General features: G+C 45.8%; 1 protein-coding gene across 2 annotated transcripts in view; it reads left to right on the top strand.

Annotated features, from left to right (window-relative positions):
- The window catches only part of LOC129700874 (probable E3 ubiquitin-protein ligase HERC3), a 62,629-nt gene that overhangs the window by 30,014 nt on the left and 16,668 nt on the right, over positions 1–15,947 (top strand). For both annotated transcript variants that reach the window (XM_055641646.1, XM_055641656.1), the window contains 7 exons: positions 1,419–1,478; positions 2,491–2,602; positions 5,547–5,736; positions 8,438–8,601; positions 10,023–10,136; positions 10,239–10,262; positions 12,940–13,029. In XM_055641646.1, the coding sequence (XP_055497621.1) occupies positions 1,419–1,478; positions 2,491–2,602; positions 5,547–5,736; positions 8,438–8,601; positions 10,023–10,136; positions 10,239–10,262; positions 12,940–13,029 (754 nt within the window). The remainder of the gene's footprint in view (positions 1–1,418; positions 1,479–2,490; positions 2,603–5,546; positions 5,737–8,437; positions 8,602–10,022; positions 10,137–10,238; positions 10,263–12,939; positions 13,030–15,947) is intronic.

The following is a 15,947-nucleotide window of genomic DNA, read 5'->3' as shown; positions in this document are numbered from 1 at the left end:
TCCAACTTGAGGAATTTGTGCAGGACTTTTACAGACTACTGCCGATGCAGTAAATTGCTTATAGTTTAGAGATGCACCGTGGAAATAGGCCCCTCGGCCCACCGATCACGGATGCCCGTGCGCTAGTTCTATCCCACACACTAAAAGCAATTTACAGAACCCAATTAACCTACAAATCTGTACGTCTTTGGAATGTGGGAGGAAACCAAAACACCTGGAGGAAACCCACGCAGTCATGCAAACTCCATGCAGATAGCACCCATAGTCTGGATTGAACCCGGGTCTCTGGCGCTGTAAGGCAGCTATTCTACTGCTGCACATTACATAGAAAATAGGTGCTGGAGGAGGCCATTTGGCCCTTCGAGCCTGCACTGCTATTGTGATGGCTGATCATCTACAATCAGTAACCCGTGCCTGCCTTCGACCCATATCCCTTGATTCCACTAGCCTCTAGAGCTCTATCTAACTCTCTCTTGAAAACATCCAGTGAATTGCTCTCCACTGCCTTCTGTGGCAGAAAATTCCACAAATTCACAACTCTCCGAGTGAAAACATTTTTTCTCATCTCAGTCTTAAATGGCTTCCCCTTTATTCTTAGACTGTGGCCCCTGGTTCTGGACTCCCCCATCATTGGGAACATTTTTCCTGCATCTAGCTTGCCCTGTCCTTTTATAATTTTATACATTTCTATAAGATCCCCTCTCAATTACCATTGTGCATGTTTTGTTGACAAAAAGTAATTGGTACGAATATCTCTGTCATTCTATCTCTGTCCCGCCCACTCCCCTGACAACGGTCTGAAGAAGGGTCTCGACCCAAAACGTCACCAATTCCTTCTCTCCAGAGATGCTGCCTACCCCGCTGAGTTACTCCAGCATTTTGTGTCTACCTTCTTTTTGATAATACGTTTATATATATTTTTTCCCTTTGATCTCACATGGCAACTAACAATCCCCTGAGGAATCTTGCCCTTTGTCATTTTAATCATCCATCTTATGTTTTATTCATTATTGGCCTTGTTCCCACTGACACAAACAGAATGAGCTGCTGTTTATCTGACAATTGCCTCGCACACTAATTGTCTTGCACCCTGTTGCATCCAAAGATCCTATACCAAGCAAGATAGATCACTGGACGAAAAAGACATAGTACGGTCATGGGCAGATTCATGGGTAATTTTTGGTCCCATTTCCGTAACCGGCTTCCGTCTCCGCACCAAAGATCCCATAGTGAGCACAGATGCGGCGGAGGGGGGCTCTGAGCGAGGTGGCCAAAAATGACGGCCGTAGGTGGCAGCGTTCTCTTGGAAATCGCAGCACAGAAAGCCAAAAGCGGTCAAGAACAGAGATTTAGTAATATAGATATTCAACTGATTTACCTGTTTTTTTTTTTCACTTTTCCACATTTTTATTTTGCAGTGAATTGAACGTGATCTTTTCTTCACCTGGGTGTTTAAATGGCAGTTTTCTTAACCATCAGTAAGTACAATTACTTTTAATGTGAGTAGTAAATAGGGCTTGCTTTTCTATCGAGCCTGTCACAGACTCTGGTTATTCCAAAGGGCAAGTGCAGATCCACCACCACCGATTTTCCGGCACCCTTGATTCCAGAACCTTGCCATTTTATTAGTTTTGCCGGACCAACAGAGGTCACGGCCTCGGGGTGCCGAGATACCGGCCCACAAAGTCAGCATCAAAGTCGGCAATGGGAACGGATCTGCCGTTTCCGGCCGAGCCCAAGTTCCAGAGCCCTGGCCACAGGCGGCAAATTTGACCCACCGATTGGCTACAGAAGTCCCGATGAGGTCGAGATCGGCCACCTCACCAGGCGGAGGCGCCATATGTTCAGGGGGACTTCAGGGAGGATTTCAAATACGCTCTCCTAATGTTTTCTGGTTTAAAGGAGGTGCTGGACACCAGTTGCTGGAAAATCGCAACTGCAACATGGGGAAATGTGTGTTGCCCATAGATTTCCCTAGCTGCTTAGTGTCCAATACTGCCTATTTATCAGATATTCCGTTTGAGAATGGTAAAACAATCTTGTAATTAGGCTGCAGCCTGATCATAACCCCAAAGGGTTGCTTTCATATCGAGCCTGTCACAGCCTCTGGTAGTTCCAAAGGGTTTTACAAGTCAAGGTCTACCACCGATTTTCGATGAACTGTTGTAACTTTGTCGGCACCAAAACATGGCGACTCTTGTGTATAGCATAGGTGAGGTCTGCGACATCATTTTACCGGCTTGTATGCAAAACAAAGCATTTCCCTGCACCTCGAAACATGTGACAATTACTGTAAGTATCATCCATTGACTAAGTTTGGAGTTAGATCTGTGTTATTATTAAGATGTAAATATTAACTATTGTCAAATTATTTGCTGCTATGTCTATAAATGATAGTAACCCAAAATATTGATCTATTTTATGAGAGTAAAGCGCCGATTGCAACGGAATGGATCGGTGATGAGTAAAATCTACTTGTTTTTGCTGCAGGAATGATGAGCATTTCAAAACCAGTCCTCGGAACCCAGGCATTGACTTGAATGCAATCCGATTATTTTTTGAGAACATGGTGAAGTCACCATATTGCAAGTTACTCCAGCAGGTAAACTGTTAATATTGCAGGGCTTGGAGCTCGCTCGCTTTGCTATGCTTTGCTTCTGGTTGAGGGAGTGGGCAAGTCGCCCTTTTATACTTGGGATTATCTCCGGGCTGATGTATGAACTTTACTTTAGGCTGACCTACTTACTTGACTTACTGTATTTCCCGGCAATGAAGACACCATTTTTTTACCCTAAAATAAGGCCCGAAAATTTACCTGCGTCTTGGGGGCCAAAGTTTAGATTGTTAGCCAAGAAAGATAGACTTGGGCCAAATCGCTTTTATAACAAGGGGGGGGGGGGGGGGGCACAATGAGGCCTAACACAGGTGGCAACCCTAACCCAAGCTCATCCAGCCCGCAGGCGTTTTTTTTTTTTCAATTACCGGTAGTTTTCACGACCGGGAACTGCAGCCAGTCCAGGGGCACGCAGCCGACCTGGGTGTCAAGGCCAGACCTGGGGCAAGCGAGCTGACCTGGGTGCTACAGCCAGTCCTGGCAGCCGACCTGGGTGCTAAACCAAACCCTTGATCCTGTTCCGACAGGCTTTTTTTCAACATTTAGGAACTCTAAATGGGGGTGCGTCTTCGACGCAGGTGCGTCTTAATTGCTGGGAAATACGGTAAGTGTTTAGGCTTTAGAGATACAGAGCAGAGACAGGCTCTTTGGCCCACTGAAACTGCACCGGCCTACACTAACACAATCCTACACACTAGGGACAATTTTACAACTTCCTGAAGCCTTCCCGGCAGCAGATTTGGTGCGCGAAGCTTTAAATATAGCGCTACCGGCCACAGCGCTATCTGCTATACTCTTATTACATGCTGTGAGGCAGCAACTCTACCACTGTGCTGCCCATAGCCCCATATCATAGATCTGCAGTAAATGGGTAGAACTTCTATTTTTAATTGTTAACATGGTTTTTAATAATTAAAAAAGATTATTTTGTTTAAATGTTTACACTAAAAATGAACAATGAAAATTGATATAATTTATAGGGTTATTTAAATTTAGTTTAGTTTTTAGTTCAGATTTTTGTTTTAAAGATACAGTGGGGAAACAGGTCCTTCGGCCCACCGAATCCATGCCGACCATCTATCACCCGTTCACACTAGTTCTGTTTTCCCACTTTCCCGTCCACTCCCTTTACATTAGGGGCTTTTTTTAAATTTTACAGGGGCCAATTAACCTACAAACCTGCACACCTTTGGGATGTGGGTGGAAACCGGAGCACCTGGAGGAAACCCACATGGTCACAGGGAGAATGTGCAAACTCTACACAGACAGCTTTGAAGTCCGGCATCAAACCGGGTCCCTGATGCTTTAGGGCAGTGATTCCTAACCTCTGGCCATATGGCCCCCAATGGCAAATTTCAGGGGGCCACAGAAAAACTTTGGGATTTAGGGGGCCACAGGTTCAATGAAGGGGGCCACAGAGCTACCTCCCTTTGCACATTCTCCCTGTGACCAAGTTGCCTCCTAAATTTCAGTTGTAATACATTTCAATCTATGTAGTTTAAATATTTTTGATGTTTGTGGGATAGAATAAATGAGAATATATGTGCAATTAATAGACACTGACATTTTTATGGAAGGTATTATAATATTGAAGTACTTTTTTCCGCTTATAATGTCGGGGGGGGGGGGGGCCACAGAAAAATTAAAAGATCCCAAGGGGGCCATGAGCTAAAAAAGGAAGGGAACCACTGCTTTAGGGCATCAGCTCTATCAGCTGTTGCTCATCAGGTGTAAAATAAAAACCCACACAAATTTATAATTTTCTCCCCAATGTTTGGGTTGATTGAGATGGTTCCCGGTTGATGTAAGGCAGCAGGTGCTCTGCTCTGCCAATCGTCGCGGCAAGTTCTTCCATCACATCACCATTCTCCTGCTCTACCCACTGATCTCTGGGATGTATTAATATCTAGAAGTGGAGACAGGATTATAGTCATACAGCACAGAAACATGCCTTTTGGCCCAAGTCGTCCCTTTCTTTTAAATGCTATTGCAGGTACCTGTCTCAAATACCTGTTCTGGCAGCTCGATCTATATACCCACCACCCTTTGAGTGAAGAGATTTCCCCTCGGGTTCCTATCAAATCTGTTGGTAGATACAAAATGGTGAAGTAACTCAGCGGGTGAGGCAGCATCTATGGAGAGAAGGAATTGGTGACGTTTCGGGTTGAGACCCGAAACATCGGCAATTCCTTCTCTCCATAGATGCTGCCTCATCCGCTGAGTTACTCCAGCATTTTGTGTCTACCTTTGATTTACCAGCATCTGCAGTTTTTTTTTATATATTAAATCTGTTGAGTCTTTTACCCACGTTGGGGATTGAGAAGCAGAAGACATGGGTCTAATGGGGGGGGGGGGGGGGGGGGGGGGGGGGGGGGGGGGGGATTTTGGAGGAACCTGTGGAGAAACCTTTTTTACAAAAATGTGTGGTAGGTAAATGGAACGAGATGCCGGACGATTAATTATGGCAGGTAGTTCGTCAAGTTCAAATTACATTTATTGTCACATACACCAATTGGTGCAGTGAAATTGAGTTGCTATACAGCCACACAAATAAAATAAACTATCAAAAGGGACATTTGAACAGGTACTTGGCTAGGATATGGAGGGATATGGGCCAAATGCAGGCAGGTGGAACTGGTGTAAATGAGGCATGTTGGTTGGTGTGGGCAAGTTAGGCTGAATACCTGTTTCTAGGCTGTTTGACTATGGCTATGAGTCACAAAGTTCATTCAAAACTGGGTCCCTGCGGGCTCTCTAGGGCAGAGACTTCCAAAGATCTGCCTCTCTCAAAGTGAAGAAGTATCTCCCCATCTCAGTCTGAAGTGATGCCCCCTTAATTCTGCTGCTGTGGCGTTTGGATTTGTTCTCCTCAGCTGAGCTTCATCAATGCAACCCCATTGACATCCCTCTGGGGCTTCTTTCCCTTCTACAGGTGTCTGTGACGGTGGAGAATCGCCTCCTCTCCCAGTTGCCGACTTCGCCTCCTGACGTTGAGGCGATGAGAGCCTTCTTGATATTACCAGCGTTTCCTCTTTTCCAAGATTCCAAGAGTTATTTGACCTTTGCACTTCCTTTTGCCGCTGCCATTCTCCACCTGGACGTCAACCCAAGCAAAGTGTTGGGTAGGTATTGAGCATGTCTAGAGATGATTGCATCACTCAGCTTGGCAAGGGGCCATTCGGCCCACCAAATCCATACTGACCATAAAGAGCAACTTACCCTTCATTTCATTTAGTTTAGAGATATAGCGTGGAAACGGGCCCTTCGGCCCACCGAGTTTGCGCTGACCAGCAATCGTACCTGTACGCAAGCACTATGACAAGAGACAATAGGTGCAGGAATAGGCCATTTGGCCCTTCGAGCCAGCACCGCCATTCAATGTGATCATGGCTGATCATCCCCAATCAGTACCCCGTTCCTGCTTTCTCCCGATATCCCCTGACTCCACTATTTTCAAGAGCTCTCTCTTGAAAGCATCATCCGCCCTCTGATGCAGAGAATTCCACAGACTCACCACTCTGTGAGAAAATGTGTTTCCTCGTCCCCATTCTAAATGGCTTACTCCTTATTCTTAAACTGTGACCCCTGGTTCTGGACTCCCCCAACATCGGGAACATGTTTCCTGCCTCTAGTGTGTCCAAGCCCTCAACAATCTTATATGTTTCAATTAGATGCTCTCTCATCCCTCTAAACTCCAGAGTGTACAAGCCCAGCTGCTCCATTCTCTCAGCATATGACATTCCCGCCATCCCGGCAATTAACCTTGTAAACCTACGCTGCACTCCCTCAATAGCAACAATGTCCTTCTTCAAATTAGGGGACCAAAACTGCACACAATACTCCAGGTGTGGTCTCACTTAGGCTCTGTACAACTGCAGAAGAACCCCTTTGCTCTTATATTCGATTCCTCTTGTTATAAAGGCCAACGTGCCATTTGCTTTCTTCACTGCCTGCTGTACCTCATGCTTACTTTTATAGACTGATGTACGAGGACCCCCAGATCCCGTTGTACTTCCCCTTTTCTCAACGACGCCATTTAGATAGTCTTCCTGTTTTTGCTACCAAAGTGGATAACCTCACATTTATCCGCTTTAAACTTCATCTGCCATGTATCTGCCCACTCCCCAAACCTGTCCAAGTCACCCTGCATTCTCATAGCATCCTCCTCACAATTCACACTGCCACCCAGCTTTGTGTCATCTGCAAATTTGCTAATGTTACTTTGAATCCCTTCATCCAAATCATTGTTGTATTTTGTAAATAGCTGCGGTCTCAGCACCGAGCCTTGTGGGACCCCACTAGTCACTGCCTGCCATTCTGAAAGGGACCCGCTAATCCCTACTGTTTGTTTCCTGTCTGCCAACCACTTCTCTATCCATGTCAACACTCTACCTCCAATACCATGTGCCCTAATTTTGCCCAGTAATCTCCTATGTGGGACCTTATCAAATGCTTTCTGAAACTCCAGGTACAATACATCCACTAGCTCTCCATTGTCCATTTTCCTTGTTACATCTTCAAAAAAATGTTATCCCGAATTTGCATCCTACACCCTAGGGGCAATTTACAGAAGCCAATTAACCTACAAACAAGTACGTCTTTGGAGTGTGGGAAGAAAACCCATGCGGTCACAGAGAGAATATGCAAACTCCACACAGACAGCAACCTGGGCCTCTGGCGTTATAAGGCAGCTGCTCTACCGCTGTGCCGCCCATATTGTGGAAAGGTCTCTTTAGTGATGGAAGGAAATTATGTTGGCTGGATAGCATGGGAAAGTTGCAAGCAGTCTCAACCAAAAACAATAGTTGGGGAATGGGCTAAAACCAAAGGCAATGAATATTGACTCTGGAAATGAGTTGAATTGACTCTTGGCTTGAGTTGATCATCGCATAAGTATCATGGTGAGCACGTGGCGGCACAGTGGCGCAGCCTGTAGAGCCACTGCCTAACAGTGCTGGAGACGCAGGTTCGATTCTGACCTCGGATGCTGTTTGTGTGGAGTTTGCACATTTTTCCCTGTGACCATGTGTTTCCTTCGGGTGCTCCGGTTTCCTCCCACATCCCAAAGACACGCAGATGTGTAGGTTAATTGGCTTCTGTAAAACTGCCCCTAGAGTGTACGGAGTGAATGAGAAAGTGGGATAACATAGAACCAGTGTGAAAAGGTGATTGATGGCTGGCATGGACTTGGTGAGTTGAAGGGCTGTTTCTATGATGTATCTTTAAACTAAACTAAACTAAACACAGCTCACTAGGCAGTGGCCTGTGGCAGATGGGGGCTTTAAAGGTGTCTGGAGTTTTTTCTAAGTGTGGCTGCAGAAGGCATTTGCAAGCAGATTCTGAGTGGTGGGTGAGATGTGGTCAGAGATGGCTCTGTCATGAGACACTTGGACACAGAAGCCCAAGAGAAGTAGGAAAGATTAATGGGATCCATTGGGGCAAAAGTATTTAGAATGAGTTTAGACACAAAATGCTGGAGTAGCTCATCAGGTCAGGCAGCACATGTAGGAAGGAACTGCAGATGCTGGTTTAAGCCAAAGATAGACACAAAATGCTGGAGTAACTCAGCGGGACAGGCAGCATCACCGGCGAGAATGACTGGGTGATGTTTTCGAGTGAGGGAGCAATTTAAAAAGGGCAGACTTGAAACCGGGGGGACTGAGAGGAATAGTGGATGAGGGTTCAGTGAGTGAGAGTAGTGATGGGTGGATGGGTACTACAGTGGATGACGCTAACTCTACCAGATCACACTACAGTTTCCTGATATTATGTGGCCAAACTCGTGGATAAACATGAGTTTCTTTCCTTCTTTTCTTCTTGCAGATAACTGGTGGTGTTGGGTGGGTGCGAGCTACTTTGGCCGATTGGTGGAGCTCTATAAACATGCAGTTGTGTACCTGCTGACCAGAATGAGAACCGTGCTGTTGGCTCCTGTCTTTAGCCATTACATCAAGGATGCTCTTGAAGTTTTGGAAAAGCTGCACAAGGTACCTGTTAGGATTGATTGATGCGCGGCACAGTACAGTTGCTGCCTTACAGCGCCAGAGGCCCGGGATTGATCCTGACTGTGGCCGCTGTCTGGGTGGAATTTGTACGTTCTCCTGTGACTGTGTGGGTTTTCTCCGGTTGCACCGGTTTCCTCCCACACTCCAAAGGCGTACAGGTTTAGAGCTTAATTGGCAAGTTGTAAAAATTGTCTCTTGTGCGTGTAGGTTAGTGAACGCTGTTCAGCGCGGACTGAAGCGCCTGTTTCCGCAATGTATTTCAATCTTTGTATCTCTATGATAGAAATGTATTGTCACCTCTACGCCACCTATCCATGTTCTCCAGAGATGCTGCCTGACCCACCCGCTGAGTTACTCCAATGCTTTGTGTTTTTTTTATAAACCAGCATCTACAGTTCCTTGTTGCTATGTACTAAACTGCAGCGGGGTCTGAATACCTGCCATGGCTGCCCTTCACCGCACACGGTGTCTGAGACGGGCGGGCAAAATCATTAAGGACCCCTCACACCCCCAACCATGGACTGTTTGCCCTCCTCTCACCAGGGAGGTGGTACAGGAGCCTCGGGTCTCGCACCAGCAGGCTAAGGACCAGCTTCTTCCAAAACACTATTACTCCGCTGAACTCACAGGCCCGGCGCTAGCCCCCCCCCTCCCTTCTCATCAGTATTATTTATAGATTTTATAATTTACAGTTAAGCTCTATTCACCAGAATATAGCACGTCAATCTTTTGTACCTTAACAACTATCTGCATATATGTATATGCATACATACATCAATATATCCTCATTTGTATATATTGTTTTAATCAGCATTTTACTACTTTGCACTATGGTTAGATGCAAAACTGCATTTTGTTGTACTTGTACTTGTGCAATGACAATAAAGTTGAATCTAATCTAATCTCTAAACCTGACTGGAGTGTAGGTCTCTGTTGGCTTTGTAAGGGTGTCTCAGTCATCTGCTCAAGGAAGCAGATGAAAATGACAGCCAGAGGCACAAGGAGCCTTCAGTAAAACCTGAAATGCTGGAATCTTCAGTAAAACCCAAAGTGCTGGAGTAACTTAGATCAAGCAGCATCTGCGGAAGAAATGGATAGGTGACGTTTTGGGTCGGGACATTTCAACAGAAAATAATACTCGGAAATCGGCTGCAAATTCAGGTGATCTCAATGGCCCAGCAGTTTGGATGTGTTGGGTTAAAAATTGTTACATAGGATTTTAATGTTGGCATAACTACAAACGGTGCTCACAACTCCTCGTGGTTGCTAACTCCTTGCATGAGTGTTGCAGCTCTCCTCGTATGAACCAAGGCAGGAGTTTGATCCTGTGATTCTTATTTTTTTTTACCTGGAAATGAGAGTGCCACCACTGAACTAGTCTTTCCTTCCTCATCATGGCACAGGTGAATACAATCGCTAACCATGTTGACTATGATATGTTTTACATCCATGAACTCAACAACTTGGTCAACATTGAATCTGATTATCTTTACTGGGCGTCCCAACATGCTGGAGTGGTAAGTGCACCCCTTTAAATCTTTTACAGTTTTGTAAATTGGCGTGGGCTCTTACTTCTCTTCTCCACTTCTCTGTAATTAACATGTGCTTTCATTTTGCAGAAACTACAACCAGCTATTGCAGAGGTAGGCAACGCCTTTTAAAATTTTTTTTTTTTTTAAATGTTGGTCAATTTAGTTGGGCAATGACCTGTTGTATAAATTACCCTATCAAATCACGGGTGGCGCAGCGGTAGAGTTGCTGCTTCACAGCCCCTGAGACCTATGTTTGATCCTGACTGCCGGCGCTGTCTGTGTGGGGTTTGCACGTCCTCACTGTGACCGTGTGGCTTTCCTTCGGGTGCTCCGGTTTTCTCCCACATTCCAAAGACTTGTTGTTTAATTGGCTTCTGTAAATTCTCACTAGTGTGTAGGATAGAACTAGTGTATGGGTGATCACTGGTCGGCGCAGACTCAGTGGGCCGAAGGGCCTGCTTCAATGCTGTATCTCTAAACTAAGCAGGTCTTCCTCATTCCAAAGATGTGCAGGTTTGTAGGCTAATTGGCTTCTGTAAATTGCCCCTAGTATGTTTGGATGCAATACTGGGATAACATGGAACTAGTGTACGGGTGATTATAGGTCGGTGCGGACTCGGTGGGGTGGGGCAAAGGGCCTGTTTCCACGCTGTATCTCTGAACAAAACATCTACAGGTTGTGACAACGTATTTGCAGCACAACAGACTTGCACAGGTAAGCTTGGGAAGAGCACGATCCCATGTGAAGGCCCAACCTTTGTTCAGTGGTTAGTCCGAGTGAGAGGTTCTTGTTAATTCTCACTGCTTTAAGTAACGTGAATCTTCACTGGCGTGTTGAAGAAAAGATGTTGTCAAGCTTGAAAAGTTTCAGAGAAGATTTACTAAGATGTTCCCAGGACTCGACGGACTGAGCTATAGGGAGAGGTTGAGCAGGCTAAAGGGTTTTATTCCTTGGAACCCAGGAGGATGAGGGGTGATCTTCTAGAAGTGTACAAAATCATGAGAGGAATAGTCAGGGAGCAATGATCCACAGGTAAGCAGAGTTTTTTGCCCCGAGTAGGGGAATCGAGAACCAAACGCCATAGGTTTGAGGTGAGGGAGGAAAGATTTAATGGGAACCTGAGGGGGAAATTTATTACACAAAGGGTGGTGGGTATGTGGAAAGAGCTGTTGGAGGAGGTAGTTGAGGCAGGCATAATGCAACTTTTAAGTAACATTTAGACAGGCACATGGGTAGGACAGCTTTAGAGTGATATGAGCCAATCGCAGGCAGGTAGGACTGGTGTATATGGGATATGTTGGTTGATGCGGGCAAGTTGGGCCGAATGGCCTCTTTCCACGCTGTATGACTGTATGACATTGCCAGGATTTAGTCCCCTTTGCTAATCACTGCTAAGCGAGGAATCCATCTTCTTGCTGAGACTGGAGTTACCTGTATACCAGTCTACGTAAGGGAAGTAGCTTTCTCCTCCTGAAGGACAGTCATGAACCAGATTGGGTTATTATCAATAATGAATAGTTTCTTCATTCTCCTGAATGATACAAGCACGGTGACCCAGCGGTAGAGTTGCTGCCTTACAGCGAATGCAGCGCCGGAAACCTGGGTTCGATCCCGACTACGAGTGCTGTCTGTACGGAGTTTGCACGTTCTCCCCGTGACCTGCGTGGGTTTTCTCCGTGTTCTTCGGTTTCCTCCCAAACTCCAAAGGCGTACGGGTTTGTAGGTTATTTATCTTGGTATAAATGTTTTAAAAAATTGTCCGTAGTGGGTATAGGATAGTGTTGTTCCGAGATAGTAGGGATTGCTGGTCGGCGTGGACCTGGTGGGCCGAAGGGCCTGTTTCCGAGCTCTATCTCTAAACTAATTCCAGATTAATTTAATTACATGGATTTAAAATTCCAATCTGGCATGTTGGGATTCAAGCTCTCACCTGTGGATCATTGGTCCCTGACTGTGACCTGTTAATATAAGTACTGCGATGACCATGTCATACGCCCGTGTGTTGTTTGCTTTCACCCGAGAGGTCATGTCTTGGCCGCACTTTAACATCTCCGCACATAAAGTGAGGCATCAGGTTAGACAAATATTGTTAATAAAATTCTGAGGCCTAGGTAGATAAACAACAAATGTTTTTCACTGTACTTCGGCACACATGATAAAAAAACAAAACTAAAAGTAACTAAAACAAGACTGCTGCCTGGATGAGGGGGTATTAGCTACAGGGAGAGGTTGGATAAACTTGGATTGTTTTCTCTGGAACGTTGGAGGTTGAGGGGAAATGTATCAAATTGTGAGAGGTATAGATAGTAGACAGTCAGAACATTTTTCCCAGGGTGGAAATATCCAACACTTGAGGCTGTAGCTACAGGCTGAGAGGAGGTAAGTTGAATGGAGATGTGCAGGACAAATATTTTACATAGAGAGTGGTGGGGGCCTAGAATGCATTGCCAGGGATGACAGATACGATAGTGGTGCTTAAGAGGCTATATGTAGGTACATGGACCTGCAGGGAATAGAGGGTTGTGGATCTTAGTCAGGCTGATGGAATCAGTTTAACTTGGCATCATGTTTGGCACTGACATTGTAGGCCGACGGGCCGTTTCATTTGTTGTACAGTTCTATGTTCTGTAAAATAGGGTTTTGATCCTGTGAATTCAAATCCAAAATGGAGATTGGCACCACTGCACCAAAGCTGAGACTCGTGTTTCTCCGATTCTCAGGACGGTTACATGTGTTATTTGTAGGGTTGCTGTTTGGTCTTAAGATGTGTTACCTGATCTGTTCCAGGTCCCTGTTGCTTTCTGCACCTACCCCTTTGTTTTGAACGCCCAGGCAAAAACAAAGATGTTACAGACTGATGCTTCCTTACAGATGCAGGTACGTTGTATGGAGATTAGTGCTATAATGTAATAGGATATTGCATCCAGATACAACATGTCACATCTACCACTTATTGTCACAGGTCTGTAAACCATTGCAAACCTTCAATTCTGTTTTTGCTCAATCAGGGGGTGGTGCAGTTGGTAGAACTGCTGCCTCACAGGTCGAGTCATCCCGTTTCAATCCTGGCCTCTGGTGCTATCTGTGTGGAGTTTGCACGTTTTTCCTCTGGATGCGCTGGTCTCCTCCCACATCCCAAAGATGTTCAGTTTGATAGGTTAATAGACCATTGCAAATAGCCCCTTGTGTAGTTGGTGACAGAATTAATGTTGGGGGGGGGGGGGGGAGGAGTCTATTAAAGGGAAAATTAGTGGGGGAACCGGATTACTCCATGTGCAGCCAGAGACTTGATGGGCCAAATGGCCTCCTGTGACAAATTGGTTTATTGCTTTGAGTCCAAATGGCTAACTCTTTTCATGTTGACTTTTACCAGCCAGAAATGTCTTCCCCAACAAATCATAAAGTGCTGGAGGAACTCGGTGGATCAGGCAGCATCTGAGGAGGGAGTGGATGGGCGACGTTTTGGGTCGGGACTCTTGTCTTCCTCAAACACTTGCTTTGTTGCCACCTCATTTTATTCCATCTCTTCCACAGCCTGTAACTCGCTCAGGCATGTTGAGCCAGCACAATACATATTTCAGTGTAAAACCCATTCCAACAGATACTTTTAATTTCTCCTTAAAATAATTTAATGTCGAATCCAGGAACTGCAGAAGCTGCTTTGCAAAACAGGACACAGCACCTGGAGTAACTCAGCAGGTCAGGCAGTATCTCTGGAGGACATGGATGATCATCACGTGTACTGAGGTCCAGAGAAAAACTTTGTTTGGCATGAGATCCAAACAGATCAGATAATATTATACAAAGATGCAATCAGTTCATACTCAAGTACAATAGATAGAGAAAAGAGGAAGATACAGAGTGCAGAATATAGTTCTCAGCATTGTAGCAATCAATTCCTCAGACAAAGTCTAATGTCGTCAATGTGCTAGAACAGATGAATCGAACAGTCTCCCAGTTCTATGTTATCCCTCTTTTTCATCCACTTCCTATACATTAGGGGCAATACACAGAGGTCAATTTGCCAACAAACCTGCACCTCTTTGGGATATGTGAGGAAACCGGACCACCTGGATGAAACCCATGCGATCACAGGAAGAATGTACAAACTCCATACAGCAGTTGTAGTCGGGATCAAACCCGGGCCTCTGGCGCAGTAAGGCAGCAACTCTATAACTGTGCCACCTCACATGTTGCAAGGGTCTCTGCCTCCAACAACTTCACTCTGTGTTCCAGATTCCAACCACCCTTTGAGTGTAAAAACCTCTTTTTTTCAATCTGCTCTAAACTTTTTTACTTCTGACTCTAATCCTATATCCTCAAGTTTTAAACATCTCTGCTATCGGGAAACCTTTCCAACTATCTTTCCTGTCTATTACCCTTCCTAATTTTGGAAATCTGTAGCCAAAAGGAGATGGAGAAACAAAGGAATGCAGATGTTGGTTTATACCAAAGATAGACACAAAGTGCTGGAGTAACTCGGTGGGTCAGGGAACATCTTTGGAGCAAAGGGATGGGGGATGTATTGGGTCCGCACCCTTTTTTAGACTCAAAGTGGGGGGTGGGGGTAGGTGGGAGGTGAAGGTCTGGAGGCGAGAAATGACCAGTGGATGTGCTGTTCCACAAGCTTGCTGTGACCATGTTGTAATAGTACATGAGATCAAAATTAATAAAACGGCAGGAAAGAGAATTGGAGATGATCTGGTTAATGGTTTGAGAACAAGCCTTTGTACCTGGATTATTTAACTCCTCTTCAACTTCCAGAGCCTGGTCCTTGAAATTGTATACCAAGAGGTGGCATCGGCTCTCCAAGCCTGGAATCTGAGATGGATACACATTGAACTGCTGATGCTGGAATCCTGAGCAAAACACAAAGTGCTGGAGCACCATCTGCAGGGAATACTGCCTGGCCTGAGTTTGGAGCTCTGGCATCTGAGATGGTGGCTGATGTATTAGGAAAGTGTGACAGGTCTCCTGGAGTTTATAAGAATGCAAGGTGATGACTTAATTGACAGGTATAAGATCTAGACTGGATATATATGGAAAGGATGTTTCCTCTATTTGGAGATTCTAGAATTGGAAATCACTGTTTACAAAATAAGGGATCAACTATTTAGAACACGGATGAACAAAGATATCCCCTAATGATCAGATGGAGGTGTATAAAATCATGAGAGGAATAGATAGGGTAAATGCACAATACAATACCTTTTTTTTATTTGTCATTTGAACCTCACATGAGGTTCAAACCAAATTTGGTTTCTGCAGCCATACAAGAAAAGAACCAAGACACACACCAACACAATTCACACAAACATCCATCACAGTGAGTCTCCTCCTCACTGTGATGGAAGGCAAAGTCTTGTCACTCCCCTGCTCTCCATTCCTCTCCCGAAGTCGAGGTCAAAGGCCCCGGCTGGCGCTAGCAAGTCCGTGGCCATTTAAAGCCACGTGGGGCGATGTAAGGCCCTGCCTCGGGTCTTGATGTTGGAGCTCCCGGCGGGCGCTAGCAAGTCCGCGGCGATTTAAAGCCGCGCCGGGTGATGTAAGGCCCCGCTCCAGGTCACTGAACCCCGCAATTCGAGCGGGAGAAGTCGCCGTTGCCGGTGCCCCGCAAAGCAGTCTCTCACCAGGGACCCGCGAGCTCCCGGTGTCACCATCCACCGGAGTCGGGTTGCAGCAGCGCGCCACCGCAGCTCTCCACGCTCTGAAGCTGGCTAGCTCCACGGAAGTAGGTCCGCAGCTCCACAGCTCCGTGGCTCCACAGCTCCACAGGCTCCGTGACTTGAGCCTCC

This window comes from Leucoraja erinacea, chromosome 1, assembly GCF_028641065.1.
Source record: "Leucoraja erinacea ecotype New England chromosome 1, Leri_hhj_1, whole genome shotgun sequence".
Classification (NCBI taxonomy): domain Eukaryota; kingdom Metazoa; phylum Chordata; class Chondrichthyes; order Rajiformes; family Rajidae; genus Leucoraja; species Leucoraja erinaceus.
Note: the sequence above shows the minus strand (reverse complement) of the source record. Positions and strands in the feature narration are given on the sequence as shown.